A 17,398-nucleotide genomic window follows, 5' to 3' on the forward strand; every position below is an offset into this window, starting at 1 on the left:
CTGTAGCAAGTATCAATTTGATTACAGACCTTTAATGTAAAATTATATTTGTTAAAGTTGTACTTACGCGTTCCCTGACCGTTGAAAACCAGTTGTTCGTAGCAAGTCCTTCTTTAACCGAAACATAGTAATACGCACACGCATTTAAATGCACTAAGTATACCATGTACGTCAATGTTCTTGTTACTCGGACTACGTACGGCGATGATAAAACGCTATCAAAATGGTCGAAGAATTCCCAAAACGTCTGAATCTTCATAACAAAGTTATATGTATATTATACATTTTTATAATATTATATAGTTAAATGTGCAACTATTTAATCATAGACGACATAAGTCAAAAATATATAAAATCACGAATTATTTTCTTTATTCTGATTATCTACAAAATCAAATTAAATATCTGTATTTATGTAGTTTTGCATTAACTGTATACCTTATTCACACGAAAAACAACGACTTTTCCTCAAACACTGGAAAATATTTGTGTTCTACTAACTTTCGAAATATCAATGTCTAAATAGCGAAAACTCATTATAAATTGTACTATAATACTTTATTGTTTTACCTTAATTATTCGATTTAGTCTCATCAAAGGTAACATTTCTGAAGTTAACCCTGGTGTTAGACATATCAAGTCAGCAGGCAGAAGAGAAATTATGTCCAACTAAAAATAAAATAATTATATTAGATAGGTATTTCAATAAATTATGATAAGTTAATAACTCATTTTTTGATTCTGAGCGGAGTAATGAATATATTGAATTTACAATGATGTGCTTTTTGGATTTTAAACGTTAAGGGGGGCTGCACCAGGTGAAAAAAAAGTGAATTTTAGACCAATAAGCTAGACAAAACTGGAAGAATTTGGTTTGACAGATTTTAATTTTTAAAGCGGATTATGATTGATCAACATGTTTACTAGGGAATGATCGAGGCGATTTTGAATAATTTTATTTTCAGCTGAGGTATCCAAGAATAAAAATATCGAAAAAATATGATATTTTTGTATTTATATTATTCATTATGACACTAACAATAATTGGAATATTCAAAATTGCCTCGATCATTCCCTAGTAAACTTGTTGATCAATCATAATCCGTTTTCAAAATTAAAATCTGTCATACCAAATTCTTCCGGTTTTGTCTAGCTTATTGGTCTAAAAGTCACTTTTTTTCATTGACTGGAGCCCCCTCCAGCCCCCTTAAGGTTTATTTAATGATACGGTAATTAAATACTTTGAAAAACATTATAACAAACAAAATTAATGTTTAGATTGGTAAAATCTACATTAGTTTTGATTTTTGACAAAACCTGCTGCAGCCCCCTTAACGTATATAAGTATATTATTATACTGTAATATTCTATAATGGAGGTACCTATACAATGACATTTTCAAAACCTTTTGATTAATATTTTGCTATTGATTATTTATGGTTTATATCACGTATTACTATATATTATACTACAGTAAATTACTATAATAATAATTAAAAGCATTATATTTATATTTTATATGATAATAGGTTGATCGTCTTCGCTCAGAATTGTTTTTGTATGAAATCAATAATCATTGAATTCAAATTTAAGTAATTTAACACATCCATTATATAATAACGAGGGAGGTTACTCAATGACAATGTACACTTGACTCCTACTGTAGGTAGGTACAGCAGAGCGGATATCTATTCTATTTTCCACCTTTTTATCATTGAAAGTATTATCAGTTATAATTACATTGTAAAATTTAATTTGAATATAGTTTAAGATTTAATCAACGATTAATATATTCATAACATTTAATATTTAAATTAATTTTCTTGTACAATGTTATTATACATGAATACTATTTAAAAAACCCGTCCTAAATATAAGAGTCCTCTATAGTCGAGATATAAATTAAATTTTAAACTTGTTTGCCGCGTAAATTTTTTAGTTTGTAAATTAATATTTTAAAAATATATTTGAAAAATTGATCAAAGTTGATAAATTTCTTAAGACGTAAGTTGTTGATGTACCCGTTTCTAAATCATTCTATTTGAACCAAATCTAGGCGTATGAAAATTATAGAAACGATTTCCTTCAAGCAAAGCATGTATAAGACATTCTTATAATATATTATCTATCTATTAATGCGTTTAATACATTTGGTATATTATAAATATTTAACTTTTGCAGAACAATAGATCCAAGAATTGAGATTGGTACTAGAATTTTTACCTGTAATTATTTTAAATTACGAGTAACAAAAACAACTATATACATATAGTAATAGTTTGATTAAATGTTTACTGGGTAAACCTGTGAGCTCTAAGCTTATTTTCATTGTGGGTAGATTGCTAAATTAGGTAATTGGTGCTAATACAGTAATGGGGTCTATAATGTACCCTGTATGGGCGATCTAATGGCTAAATGTTTAAAACGTTGTAGTAGAACTCGTTTATTAATCGATACCATTGTCGATAATGCTGGGCTCATCTCACTACTCGTGGCTCGCGGTTCGTTTAAGTTTGGTATCATAGTAATAATTACTATGATTATTGGTGTAATAATACGTGAATATAATAAATTACAAGACTTTGGCAACGTTAATGTCTGAATGTGGCAATGTGGCAAGTGGCAACGTCGCATAAAATATTCTAGGCTAAATCGTGTTGCTCAATCGTGCTTTATCGGATCTAATTTGCGTTCTACTGACTAGGTAGTAGGTACTGACCGTGTACCTACACATCATAATGAATATAGGTACATAATACATTGTACAATGTTACGGTTTTCAACCGACAGCCACTGAATATGGTGGTACGACTATATCGCCTTTTTTTTCAATAAATGTTAGTAACATTTTTTCGCTATGTCAAACAGCTTGAAAATAGTTATATATAAGGCGAGTGACCTTGCAAGTTGTTATGAAAGTAGTTCTATTTTAAAGATACGTAGCCACGATTTTTTTTTAAAGCGTTTAAAAAACAAATTTTGACAAAATTCGTCAAAATCGTGAAAGTTTAAAAAACATTTGAGTATAGAATACCTACACTAATATAAACATTAGGTGAGAATTTCAAGTAGGTATATGTATGATTCATTTTTTTTGCTTCCAATGTGTCAACTAGTTTCAGTATCCTATTAGGAAAGATTTGAAGTTGAAAATTAATTTTTTTGTCAACACATGAACAAACATTCAACAGTGTCTTCAAACATAAAACACACGCACACGCACACACACATACACACGATATCAATAGGTACATCATTGTAAAATCAATACATTCATTGCTTGGATCCTAAAACATTTTTACAACTGACTAGTAAAATATGGGTGCAACATTAATAGTGAATGCTTGAATGTTATATATTTATTTTATTAAATTTTGTGCAAGAATCTAATAATTCACTTAAATCCTCACATAGTTATTTTATGTTGCTAATTGAGCAGTACGTCGGTACCTATATAAATAATAAATATTAAATATAATATATAGTTCTATAGTTCAAAACCCATTATAGATATTAAGTATCAGAATATAATATGTATACTATACAGCAGGGCTTGCAAACGTTATAATAACGTTACATTTGACAAAAACAATTGAAATTTGTAAACGTAATTAACAAAAAGCGACAATCAAAAATAATTAATTACCTCAAAACAAAACACAACGGTTAACAAAATATATTATAATATATATAAATAATAATAATAATAATAATAATAATATAATAATATAATATATTTTGTTAACCGTTGCGTTTTATCATTATATCATTATATCATTAAACATAATATAATGTAAAACGTAATTTATAGAATATCATTGAACAAAATATAACGCAAAACGAAATATTTTAAAATAATAAAATCTATATATTTATTTAAAAGGTCTATTGGTTTCGTAGAAACATTTATTTCATGCCAAAAATCTAAGAATAAATTGATTATATTATATTCCGTAGACGGGCCATCACCTACCCGCATTAGTTATTATTATTAAATTGCATAGGTATTAACACTATTTTAAATAACGATAAATGCAAAACTTGTATAATAACGTTTTAATTGTAAATAACATAAAACGGAATTTTTTTTCAAATGCAAACCCTGCTATACAGGTATTAAATTATACATTGTAATATTATTAATATTAACCTAATTTTGTATATTTGCAGTATCTAGTCCCACAGTACCTGGTAGGTACTGACATATGTAATATTTTCATAAAAATGTTCGTAATAAACCGATTATATTAAATTGTTGAACATTAAACGCTAATTTAATCATGCTGAGTCTATATAATTACTTTCGATTGAAGTTTTTCCAAATAGTTGACTTCGATGAGTTTCAGATCACGCACCCAAAACCCGTCCTTAAGGTACATGATTCGTGGTTTGATCACAAATGTGTCCAGCAAGTTTATTGCATCCGTGCAATAGTCTAGTAACATCCACTTCCATAGGTTCTCCGGCGTCTGATAAGGAAATGTTATACGCAACGGTATTACCCAACAGTTATACAGGTAGCACATGGTCACTAGGCTTAACCAAGCCACGTAACAAAAGCCTAAAATAGAACACGTCGGGATTAGTACAATTTTTAAAACTGTTTGGCGATCAGTGTCCACTATATCCGTACTCTGAGGTTCGATGATGAAGTCTAGACTAGTGACCCAAGCCAAAAAGAACCACGAACGTTTTTTTAATGACTTTTCAGGCTGCAGCTCTATTGGCATGTCGGATAATTGGAACCTTGAATGAGCCGACAATGGGTGTAAACTATCCGCGTCTATATTTAATTAATAATATTAAGTGTTATTATAACATCTGCACAATGATTAATTGTGTACGGTATAGGTGTATTCGATCTTTTCATGAAAAGCTGTAGGTACATTCTATGAAGTGAAAACTGCTTTTTTACATTTAGTGAAATATAAAAATATTTCACCAAATAATCACTTTTTGATGAAAGACTGACTTCAATTTGATTTTGATATCGTGTATTTTTAGTTACAAAGATGTCATTCATTACAATATTTAGTATTTACTACACACAATTATTATTATTATTTATACTTATTTAAAATATAGGTAGGTACACGAGCGACGAGTGTTATATGTTTATGAGTATTATGACATATTTAATACCTACCATATAAGATTGTATACATAATATATTACTATTTAATATTCATTTAATTTGTATTTATTTATAAAGATAGTTTAGCTACACATTGTATTCTTTAATACCTATTTATACATAATATAAATTGTAAAAATAATTTATTTAAAAAGGAAAAAATAAGTTTATTATAGGTATATAGTTTGTGTTTTGTTTTTTTGCTTATTTAAACAGGTCCATAACTTATGATTACAGCTACTGTAACATTTCATACTAGGTTAGTCATGCACTCATCCATGGTATAGCCGCTAGGCATGTCTTCAAAATAAGTAGGTACCTACCTGGCTACCTACATACCTACTTTAGTTGTACAATAAACTTTTACATGAACAATTTAGGAACATGTTTATAACTTAGAGACATAGTTTCACAAAAATATTTATAGATCATTAAATAATTCAATGAAATCTATACACCTTGGTTTCTGGAATGTGTAGGTACCTAGATTTTATTAATATCGAAATAATGTCGTATTCAAGTGTAATATAATAATAGTTGCTGTATGGACTGTGGTCAAAAGATTATATTCTATTCTACATTCACATATTTCAATACCCAATAATCTATTCTGGAAATATGCAGCACGCCGCTGCAAATTTTATTTTAGCTGACCAATTGACAAAAAAAAATAATTAACTTTGCGTGAAACTGTTCTGAGTTGTAAGTTAATACAGGAAGTTAAGGGTTTAGGGCCTTGTTTGTGTAAAATTTAATGTCAATCTAAATGATGGGCTTGTTTTATATAGGTAGGTGTAGAATAACATTTTATGTTACAGCCGTTATCATAACTCATTGCCCTGCTTAAATGCCTATAATAGGTACATACAAATTGATTACTTTGTATAGAAACTTCTTGTTTTCCATTTATAAGTAAGTGTTTTTTTTTTAAATAAATTTAATATGGCATAAATATTACTGTTTATAGCTTAACGCGTAGGTATCTTTATAATACAAATGTCTAATACAACTTAAATGCATATAATAATATGTAAACAAAATCATGTATACCTATGGTATTAAATATGACATAAATAAAACATAATAATATTAATTTTGTGTGCGGAATGTTTTTTTCGCAAAGTTATTTAAATATTCAATTCGTATTTAACGAGGTGCTAATCAGACGTTTCTATGTCAAGAAATGAACTACTTTTCACAAAAAATAAATAAATAGATTTCACGAAGTGGATACCTACGCATATTATTATATTGTATAAACACTAACTCGAATTGGCGCCAAATCCTATTAGCTACCTATTGGTCGGCTAGTATTTCTCATTGTGGATATCATTTTTACATAAAAATGTACGCTTTCTCGGACTCTTGCTTGCCACACCGTACCCATGCCACATTATACTTACAAAGTTACATCTTACAAACAACATTTGTCGCACAGTGACGGGTTTAATAAAGAAAATATAAAATTCGCGAGTTGTGCTCTTGCACATGTGGGCCACTGGACTCAGCCTCTCAAAATTGTTTCAACTATATCAAAAGCAGTACCCAAAATGATTCGATCTACAAATCCCAGGAATAATATGTCATGTTTAGGTAGGTATAGAAACTTCTATAATAATAAGTTACATACATCTCAAACGCTGAAACGCGCACTCACATCTTGACAATTTATACGCAAGTATTTATTTTTAATGTGCCAAATTACAGATAATTCACAACAAGAATAAAAAGCAAGTAGAAGCCTTACAACCATGACACCATGTAGACAATATGTAGTATGTAAACTTCTTTATTACCTATATTGATCATTGCATATTGTTTTCTAAACGCCTTATTTAAATATGAATATTTTACTTAATACGAAGCTATTTAGTTACCTACAATAATTTTGATATTGTATTTTATAAATATGTACCACCTACCTAATTAATTCGTAGTTAATATGTTAATAATTGTTAGATAATTTAAGTAATTTAATTTAAAGTAAATATTGTTAACAACAAAAATGTTTCCTGTCTCTGAGTAATTATTTTATTAGGTATATTTTTCCCTTAAATCCACCAATGATGCCATATGCCCATATGTAATCTGTTATATGTAAATATAATAATAGGATACACATCAATGTAGTAAAAATATATATTATTGAACGTTGACTAGTATCAATATCCTGGTAGCCGGTTTTCTTATGTTTTCCGTTATTACTCATTAATTTTACACATAATATGGCATTATCTTTATAATATTATTCGTTCATGTAACTAAAACAATAACATAAAATATTCATAGCCATGAAGATGTTGGGATAATGGACCACTCACCACTACGAGGCCGAGACATTTATTCAGACATGGCCCACCCTTGGCGCCAACACTGTAATAGTCATCGCTGTAGGCTTATAACTACTGTCTTAGAGTACCTACTAAATAATACACATACCGGTGAAACTCATACTCGACGAAGATGGCAAAACATAGTTCTCGCACTTGTTTCGTTCTTTGGAGCATTGTTCATTTAATTTGTCCATTAATTTAGTCGCATTCAAGCTGGAATATGAAATTAATATATAATATATATATATATATGGTAGCAATAAGCAATGTATCATCACTGCGTTTACCCAAAAATCATTATTTATTAAATTATTATTTTAAAAATTAAAATTGTATTAATCAGTTAAATTAATTGAATTTAAAGTATTTTTTATAAATAATATATTTTTCAAATCTGAGGTACCTAAAATACAATTTATGTGGATATTTTGGAAACTTGAAATATTAATTTAAATTATAAGCAGTATATATAGTTAGTAAGTTACGTAAGTCTAAAAGTATCTATAGAAGGTGTTGGATTGACGAGTACAAACAGTAGAGTGGCTTATACATTCGACTTGTTCAAGGATAAACACAGCGAGATATTTTTGAAATAAAATTTCAAAATTAATATTATCCTGTATAATATACTCAAATTAATAAACAATACATGGTTAAAGAATAAATGTATACAATACAGGTGGTGAAAGAGGATATTTTTCCCTGCAGGGTGCCTTAATTTAGTCAAAAGTATGTGGCTGCTTCACTGATAGATCCCATAAACCATATTTTTAAAATTGTAGTACACAGATAGTTAAAATTCTACTCTAATTTAATTGGGTTCTAACCTACTACACATAATATGAAATTGAAATATACCTAGGTAGTCTATTTACAGTATAATGTAAAAACGTAAGAGTTATACGATCCGGTCTGATGCAGTTCTTAATAAAAAAAATAGACATATCTTTTACCAATTATATCATAACCATCCTCATTGGAGGATTTCCAATTTTTTTCTGGGGGGGGGGGGGGCTGAAAAATAATATGTATTTCAAAGCTACCTATTATTTGTATTTTTATAAATATATAATTGTTGAAAAATTAAAAATAATTATTCAACATATTATTTCAGTATATTAGAAATATGTATATAAATAACCCTATATATTATAGTGTATATTATGTAACATAAATATTTGTATCAGTGTCTGGGGAGGGAGGCAAGGGTTACTGGACGTCTGGACGCCCTTTGTAAATCCACCACTGACTATAATATTCATCAAATAAATTGTTTTGTCAAAAAGTTAGCTTGGAAACCACTTTTCCATTTTTTTTTTAAATTCCTAAACCCTAAATGGCTGAACGCTTCAAAAGTAGAATCTACTTATATCTACATCTGATGTTTAAACTTGAATACTATAAATAATTTCATTAATATTGAAGTGAACAAATTAATTTAAAGATGTAAAAAGTCGTTTTAAATTAAATATTGTGACAAACTCAAATATGTTTTTAGATACCTAACTGAAAAATAGTTTAGTTACCTAGTATAACAATAATTGGCAAAAGATTGAAAATGTTGACTAAAAGAAACAAAATAATAAATTAACACTCGTGTATAACAACGTATTATCGACAGGTGCGTGAGCGTTCTGCTGTTTCTTTTATACAAATTCACACACATTAGTGATCACCAGGGCTAAGATTTGTATGCAAAAAAAAATTGTAAAATATGGATATTATTTACCAAAATATGCATTTTAATTTTCATCAGGTGGACACAAAATGATAGTTACAAAAAAAATATTCATTGATTAAAATACATCAGTGATTGGCTGATAGTATTAAAAAATATAATTGAGATTAAAAATTAAATTATTTATTTATTTTTTACATGTATATGTATTGATTATTATTTTAGTAATATAATTTATAATTCAATATTAACAATGAAAATGTGTGTGCTATATGTTAAAACCAAATATTTTTTTTCTTCAATTCTACAAACAATTTTGTAATTTGGCACTATCATTTTTGACTTTCGGCATTTATAAAATAAAAATCACAATCATTTTACTAAAATTACACAGAAAACAATATAATGAATGGTAATGCACAGACAGCTGAATGGTTTTACGACGTAGAAAATATTATCATTGTGTATAATACACTAATACCCGACAAATTATATCTTATCTTGGATTTTGTATTGATACCTACATACTTGTATCAACTATGTTCATCTTTCTCAGTCAAATTATTCACTCTATTATCGCATTTGAACCATAGGATTTTATTTATAAAAATAACATTTACGTTTGACACATAAACCAAGTTATATACTTTGATCAGTTTGATTATTTCTGGTTTAATACAATAAATACGATCATACTAAATATGCAAAAATATGCATTAATCTCAATATATGCAAAAACATGCAAAATAAAAATAGTACCATTTTCATCAGAATGATATAAACCGTGGACATTACTCACTAAAACTCCACTTGGAAGTAGCAAAAAAAAAACAAGTTGTTGCATACTAACCCTAGCCCTGGTGATCATTATTACAATGCACACATATAGAAAATTGCCTATATTTAACTCCTTAAAAACGGCCGGTAATGGATCCTCATAAGTTTTTAGAAAGCATTTTATGCTGTAGTGCGGTACTTGTACATTTATAATAAACAATATATTTTTAATAAGTAAAATATACGCATTATGTTGGGTTTATGACGTTAATTAGATTAACGATACATATACCTATACCAATTTAGCATTCATAAGCACAAGCACTAATCATAATTATATAAATTATAATATTATTTAATGAATAAGACAAATAGGGTTATTACAATATTACCTAGGTTGTAATAAGAATAATAACTAGAAAAAATTAGTTAGAATAGGTACTTAACACTTTAAAATGTATATTTCCCTATAGGTATCACATATTAAAATAGTTCATGTGCAAGTATTAATATTTGTTGTCAATTGTATAAATAAATATTACCTATTGTCTTATTAGATCTTACTATGGTGAATTATTTTTAAAATTCTACTTTAAAAAAAATGTACTGATGAATATAATACGCACTACATTGCAGTAGCGCCAAATACGCTTCACATATTTTTAGGGGTAGCTTAAAAGGTTGTACTTATGGACTTATGTAGTTGTGGTTAAGTATCGATATGGTACTTATTATTAAGGGCTTAGAAATTTGAGTTACTTTAAATTCGACATGTCGAATTTAACTGTTGATATTCAGTTCCACTTTAATTTTTGGTAGGCGGGTGTAATTATGAAAATATGTCATTTGACATTTCACACATTTTATTTGTTGGTTTGAAGTTGTTGATTAATTAATTTTATACTAAATATATAATAGATTAATATATTATAAAGATATACATTTTTGCATAGGTGTGCGTAGAGCACTATAGCAGGTTATAACCTTGATTACCATTTACCACCCACCACCCACCAAATACGAAATACATATTTTAGGATATATTACTTAGTTTATTCTAGCGAAATGGTTCTAATATATCTATAATATGTATCATGATAAAACTATTTAGATTATAAATATAAATGTGTATTTGAATATTAATCCGTATTTAGTAATTGAACTTAAAATTTGTATGTGTACCAGTACCTATTGATAACAGTAACTGTACCTATTGATAGGAATAGGTCGGTACGTGCCACTGTGCCAGTCTATATCTATAGAGTATAGACAGTCACATTTGAACACATAAAAAATGCCTGGAACCCCAAATTTACAATTTTTACTTTAAACCATAGGTAAGTTAACCCACAGGTACACAAAAACTGATTGAATAATTTGACATTATACCAGTATACCAAACCCAAATAATTAAGACACAAATTTGAAGGAAAATATTAGTGCGGTAAAAGTTAATTATTATACAGGTTTATTCATAATATAATATATGAGTGTACCTATAAATTTGAAATTTTTTTTTTGGTACCAATATATAGTGAGTTAATAATTAATATACCTTGTAGATCGTTCAATTGGAGAAACCGGCGTAGTAAATGTGGAATACAATTCACCAGATCCTGAAGAACTTTCATTTGTAATTGGCATATTATCAGACAGCCATGGTTCATCAGTTGTGTTATAGTAGTCATATTGTGGTGGTATTCTATCCATCTATAATTTATAAATAAAAATGTAAATAATAGTGCTAACAAAAGTAATTTGCGATATATATAATGTATTATTATTTTTTTTTAAATTTACACTTTTTTATTTATTTAGAGTTAATACTACTTAAACTTATAATTAAAATATTTAAACGGTATTGACTATTGACTAATATATAATGTATAGCGATTAAATGTTTGAAAACTGTTAGAAAATAGTAATACAATTAAATATATACATACACTTTTACAGCTGAAGCAAAGGAGTAGTATTGTTCAAGCAGAGCCTCCTCTGCTGTCAGTTAAATAGGAAAAAAGGAACGATTTAATTACTTATTAATTTATAGCCCATAATAGACCTATACAATTATTAATGTATATAATAATCCCTAAAACACTTTAGGTTACCGAACTACCTAAAATAAGTCTTTGAAGAAATGAACCATTTTAAACTATGTTTAATATGTTTAGTGTTTACTGTAATATTAATTATTATATATTATATTTTGGATATTTGTTAATTTTCACACTATTTTTAAATACATTTAAATTTTAAGCATGCTCGAAGTCTAATATTGAATCCTAAGTCTATTTTGTGTGAGATATTCTAACTAAAGAAGTACATATTATATTTTATTCATTTTCAAAAATGTAATGGATATTTTTATTGATTAACATTTAAATTAAAATGTATAACTAACAACGAGCTAATATCATCAGAGTAAACTAAATTTTGTCAATAATTATTATCTTTCAAATTATTAACAATCAATAATCACAATAGTAAGAAATAATATTTTCAATTTGAATATTAGTTATATGATCTATTATATGCCGGCCTCCAATGACAGTAGTCACTCATTAGTTAATACAAACAGCTAGAATAATCATATTTTTAATTAAATGATTCAACAACATTGTTATTTAAAAAAATGTATTACGTATCTCCAGAAGGACAGTCGAATTGTTTAAGTAAATTAATTAATATTTCTATATACGTACGTTGTGAATATTTGTTTTAAATGTTTATAGGTATAGATGGCTACATTAATTTACACCTTGTACATTTGAATACGTTTCAAACTTTGCGAGTACTTAATACCTATAGGTTATACAGCTATACATTATTATAATTCATTATCAGTGTACAAAATCAGAATAAAAACATATGCTTATGATATGTAATAGGTTAATTAAATGTTTTAATAAATGAATATCTATGATTCTATTTGGTCATTCAAATAATAAATGTTTAGAAAAAGTAAGTAATTAAAAAAAAAACCACGAAAATTGCTATTGTTAAGGATATTCTAAAATGTATTTGTATTAAAGTAGTATTAGTAATTTATTTTTCTGTTAGTGGTACCTAGGTGAGGTATGTTGAGTTACTTTATATAAAAACATGGCATATACCATGTTACTAATTAATAATTATCATAATGATCGTAAGATGTGTATCATATAAAAGGGCTTGGCAGTGGTAATTTCTGTCTTTGTTTAACACACGTGCAACATAGGAATTTAGACGTGTACTATTTCCACATCAATGCAATCTAATTAGTAAATCGTGTTCTGAAAACTGATTTGAATTGTTCGTAAAGTCTTCTGGCGATGCAATTTGGAAATAGAATACATCTATAAATTCCTATGTTGTGCGTAAGGCGTAAGTTAGACAAATTGACAGAACTATGTGTTATTAGCTGGTACCTATTATTATATTATATTCAAGCTATTTGACAGTGCATACAATTTTTTATCAATATGTATAATAAAAACTAAAAATGTTTCATAATTTTAATTACCCACCTATGAATAGATTAGTCTGAATATTTTAAAATTTTCATTGTGTACAAGGTGGTTTACTAAGTATGCTCACCCACGACTCTTTCTATAATAATACAGTTATTCATAATCTAATTTTTGGAATTTTGAAAACTACTTAAAAAATATATTTCTAAATTCTTTAGATTTTTTGCACTACTAGAAGTTTGCTGTGAAGATACAAACTTCTGTTTCTTAATTGAGAACCTATCTTTTCTACTGTAAATTATTTAGTAAATAATTTTTCCACAAATTTGAACGTAACAGTATCAAAATTCGCACGAGTAGTTTTTGAGTTATTTATCTTTGAGAACTTCGAACAATATAATAGGTCCATGGTGATGGGTTTGTAAGATGTGAGGTATCTATACTACCTATATGGTAATTTGAGAATCTTAATGATTATTATTAATCTATCAACATTAATAATTAGTAAAATAAGCAAAATTATAATAAATACTAGATCCAATATTACATCTGTTTTATATTTTCAATTTTCATACAACCACTTTTAAGGACTATTATCCTATACCCTTAGTACAAACATTTTAATAACTGACAAATATACGTTCGTATTTCAAATTATATACAAACAAATTTACCACTTAACAATTTACAGTAAGAAAGGGGAGTTCTCATTGAAAAATAAGTTTGTTTCGTAAGGTACACTACACTACTTAAGTAGTACAAACAAATCCAAGGATTAAAAAAATAGTCTCTAAGAATATTTAAGAAAATTAAATAAATCAATTTTTAATGAAAAATTGGGGGTGAGCATGCTTGGTGAATCATTCTGTAGAAAATGATAAGTAAAGTAATAGTGGAGTAATAAATTACTAGATGATTTTTATATTTTGAATAATAATATAATCATAAAAATCATTTGAGGTTAAATAATATTGTTATTACACGTTTGATATCTTCCTACGAAATGAATAAGAATATACGTGGTTTTAATCCCTAAGCTAACTTTTCAAATTTTCAGTAAAATAAAATGTATGAGGAATCTTGTAAAACATTTTAAATTTAATAATATACAAATAAAAATTGTTGCTATCTTATAAGGTAAAATACAGTTTTGTAAACCTATTTACACAGAACAATATTTAAAATACATTTAATAAAAAATAAATAATATACTCCTATAATATTATATTGCAGTAAATATGAGGTCTATGAGAGATCATTATTCAAATAATAAGCAATTAAAAATTATAAATAAACGTCGAAACTTTTATGTTATGTAATATATCATCGATAATTATTATTTAGTAATATCTAATTTATAACTTGTATAAAACTATACTTTCAGTATTCATAAACATTATACACCGCTGCTCCACAATTTAATATACATATTGCAATATGATATTTTTTGTTCCTAATTCTATTTAATGTCATATAGATATAACAATGTGCCATCGCTTTTGAATGAAAAATAGACAGAACATAGGTAGTAACTTCTACTTAATGCACACGAGATATGTACATAAATAATTGAAAACTAAAAATAAAAACCAAAAAAGTCAAACATTTCAAATTATGTCTATACAAATAAGTAGGTAGTACAAGAAGAGCCAAATCAATTTGAAAATTATAGCGTGTCCATGTAATATAAATATAAATATTTGGTGAAAATGTATAGTATGTACAGATATTCATTTTTGAATCACAAAAAAAAAAATCAATTATATTTAACTTGGTTTTACGTATATATTTCTGTTTTTCCTTATTTTTTTTCGAATTGTTTTGAAAATTTTTAAGAATTCCTGAACTGTTTAATTTTTGTCCTCTGAAGTACGAACAAGATCTAATTTGCTACAAGAAACGACCTTCAAAGTTGAAGTATTTTTACATTTTTAAATAGACACAAACAAGAAACTAAAATATCATACATCATTGTAAAAATTCAAAATTGTGGTTAGAATCTAAAATAGAACTAATTAATATTAGCAAAATTATACATAGTATATTAGTATATAATTTTTCAGAAACTTTCAGAAAGTTTAAAATAGTTACGCAAAAATATAATATGTTTAAATGTCTGTACTCTGTATACACATTACGTAATGTGATTATAAAAAAAAAAACATTATAATTTATTGATCATGTGGTGTTGATACAATACGTGGTATTAAAACTACACTTATAATCTTATAATAAAAATAGGCAACGAAAATTCATAATCAGTTCTTAAATTCTCAAGGTATATTGGTGAGACAAAGACTTCGTATTTGCCTCGAGAAAATTCTACCATCAAATTTCCTTATTTCTTTTATGGGCTTTATATTTTATTAATTTGGAATGTTTTCAACATCCGGCAATAATTATTGTGTTTTTACTAAAGTAAAGAAACAAAATAATAATTGTTTACGTAACTATACCTATCGCACTAGGAACGGAACTACCTACCATCGTATTTGCTCCGAGGAATCGCACGTATAATATATAAATTTATATAAAACATGTAGGACCTTAAGTGATGAAAGCGATATTGCGGGACAAAAGAAAGTTTTTTTTCGTTTTTTATTGTTCGCGGTTGTACTTTATATATTTAATTTGCTCGGAGAACATCGTCCGGTCCACAGTGTGATTTTAACAATGTGAAATATTAGGCGACCATAATAGACGAATAGACGATAGGGTTATGCAAAGGTAGCTGGGACACCTGTTGTGTCGCAGACCTGAGTCAATAGAATTCAATGAAAAGATGATCACGGACAACTCCGTACTGCAGGGCTCAGTTGCCACCGATCAGAAGACAACGGCAACACTAACGATCACACTGCGTAACCTACTTACGGGACGCCACTACTGGATTACAGTGCATATTATCCACAAATAATGTATCTTTTTCAATAATTATTGTTATCTGAATGGTTGGGTTTTTTTTCAATTATACACATAGCACAGACACAATCGAAGAAATGCTTGAAGGTACCCATTTCACAAATTTGTTAAGAATACCTATAACATATATAAACCAACCATAATATAGGTAGGTAGGTACCTATATCTAAATTCAAATATTAAAATTACAATTATTAATAAATATAGGTATATATAATACATATAGTATCTAATAATAATACATATTATATAATAATATTAGCTTCTTTAAGCTCGAGGTTGTAATGGAGTAGAGATATCATTCAAATTACAAAATATGAATATTTAAAAACATTTTTTTTTTTTATATAGATATACAAATCAGACATAGAGATATATAGAACAAATATATTGAACTGATAAAGAATAGACTAAAATAGAAAAATAATTGATTTGTGCATTCAAACTTTACAAAATGATAAAACAGAATGAGAACTCTTATTAAGATTTTATATTTCTCAACTATTATTTTTTTTCAATTTATTCAACCGCAATGAATGTTTTTCTTATAGCATTTGGTTGATAAACTCTGAAAATTGAGCCTAAAGGATTCTCAAAGGATATTTTAGCTTATTAGAATATTGCACAGAACACTAATGATACGCTCTATGTTCTCTAAACTGTCGAAAATTAACTTGATTATTTTTAAAATCAATGCATTTTTTTTATTATGAATAATAATAATTACAATACAATTGGTCCAGCCTGTAGATAGGTACTTAGCCAATGTCATTTTCTCTACAAAAATACGTTCTACTGGAATCATTTTCCTGTTCTATAGAATCAGCCAAATGACTTATTTTTAACTAATATAGAGGATAAATTCAACAAGTAGAATTGAACTCCGTTTTTTAGTATTTTAATCTCAAACTTTATAATATGTATTTAAAAATAAGTCAGCTCTAAGCTTTTTTTGATAAGTAATTTTATACTGTTATTTTAAATGAAATAAAAAATCGGAGGTCAGTGGACCTGTAGGAAGTCTTCATCTTTCATGATAAAATATAGTTATCTAAATCCGACAATTCTACAACGCCTGTGAACTTTTTCGTGTGAAGTAGTT

At 27.3% G+C, this 17,398-nt stretch overlaps 1 protein-coding gene across 1 annotated transcript in view; it reads right to left on the reverse strand.

Moving 5' to 3' along the window:
• LOC100164178 (cyclic nucleotide-gated cation channel beta-1) overlaps positions 1-17,398 on the reverse strand; it is a 34,280-nt gene that overhangs the window by 13,307 nt on the left and 3,575 nt on the right. The window contains 7 exon segments of the mRNA XM_029488883.1: positions 68-88; positions 90-253; positions 571-669; positions 4,302-4,561; positions 4,634-4,783; positions 7,574-7,680; positions 11,478-11,632. Of these exon segments, the coding sequence (XP_029344743.1) occupies positions 68-88; positions 90-253; positions 571-669; positions 4,302-4,561; positions 4,634-4,783; positions 7,574-7,680; positions 11,478-11,632 (956 nt within the window).

The sequence above is a fragment of the Acyrthosiphon pisum genome, chromosome X, assembly GCF_005508785.2.
Source record: "Acyrthosiphon pisum isolate AL4f chromosome X, pea_aphid_22Mar2018_4r6ur, whole genome shotgun sequence".
In the NCBI taxonomy this organism is placed as follows: Eukaryota; Metazoa; Arthropoda; class Insecta; order Hemiptera; family Aphididae; genus Acyrthosiphon; species Acyrthosiphon pisum.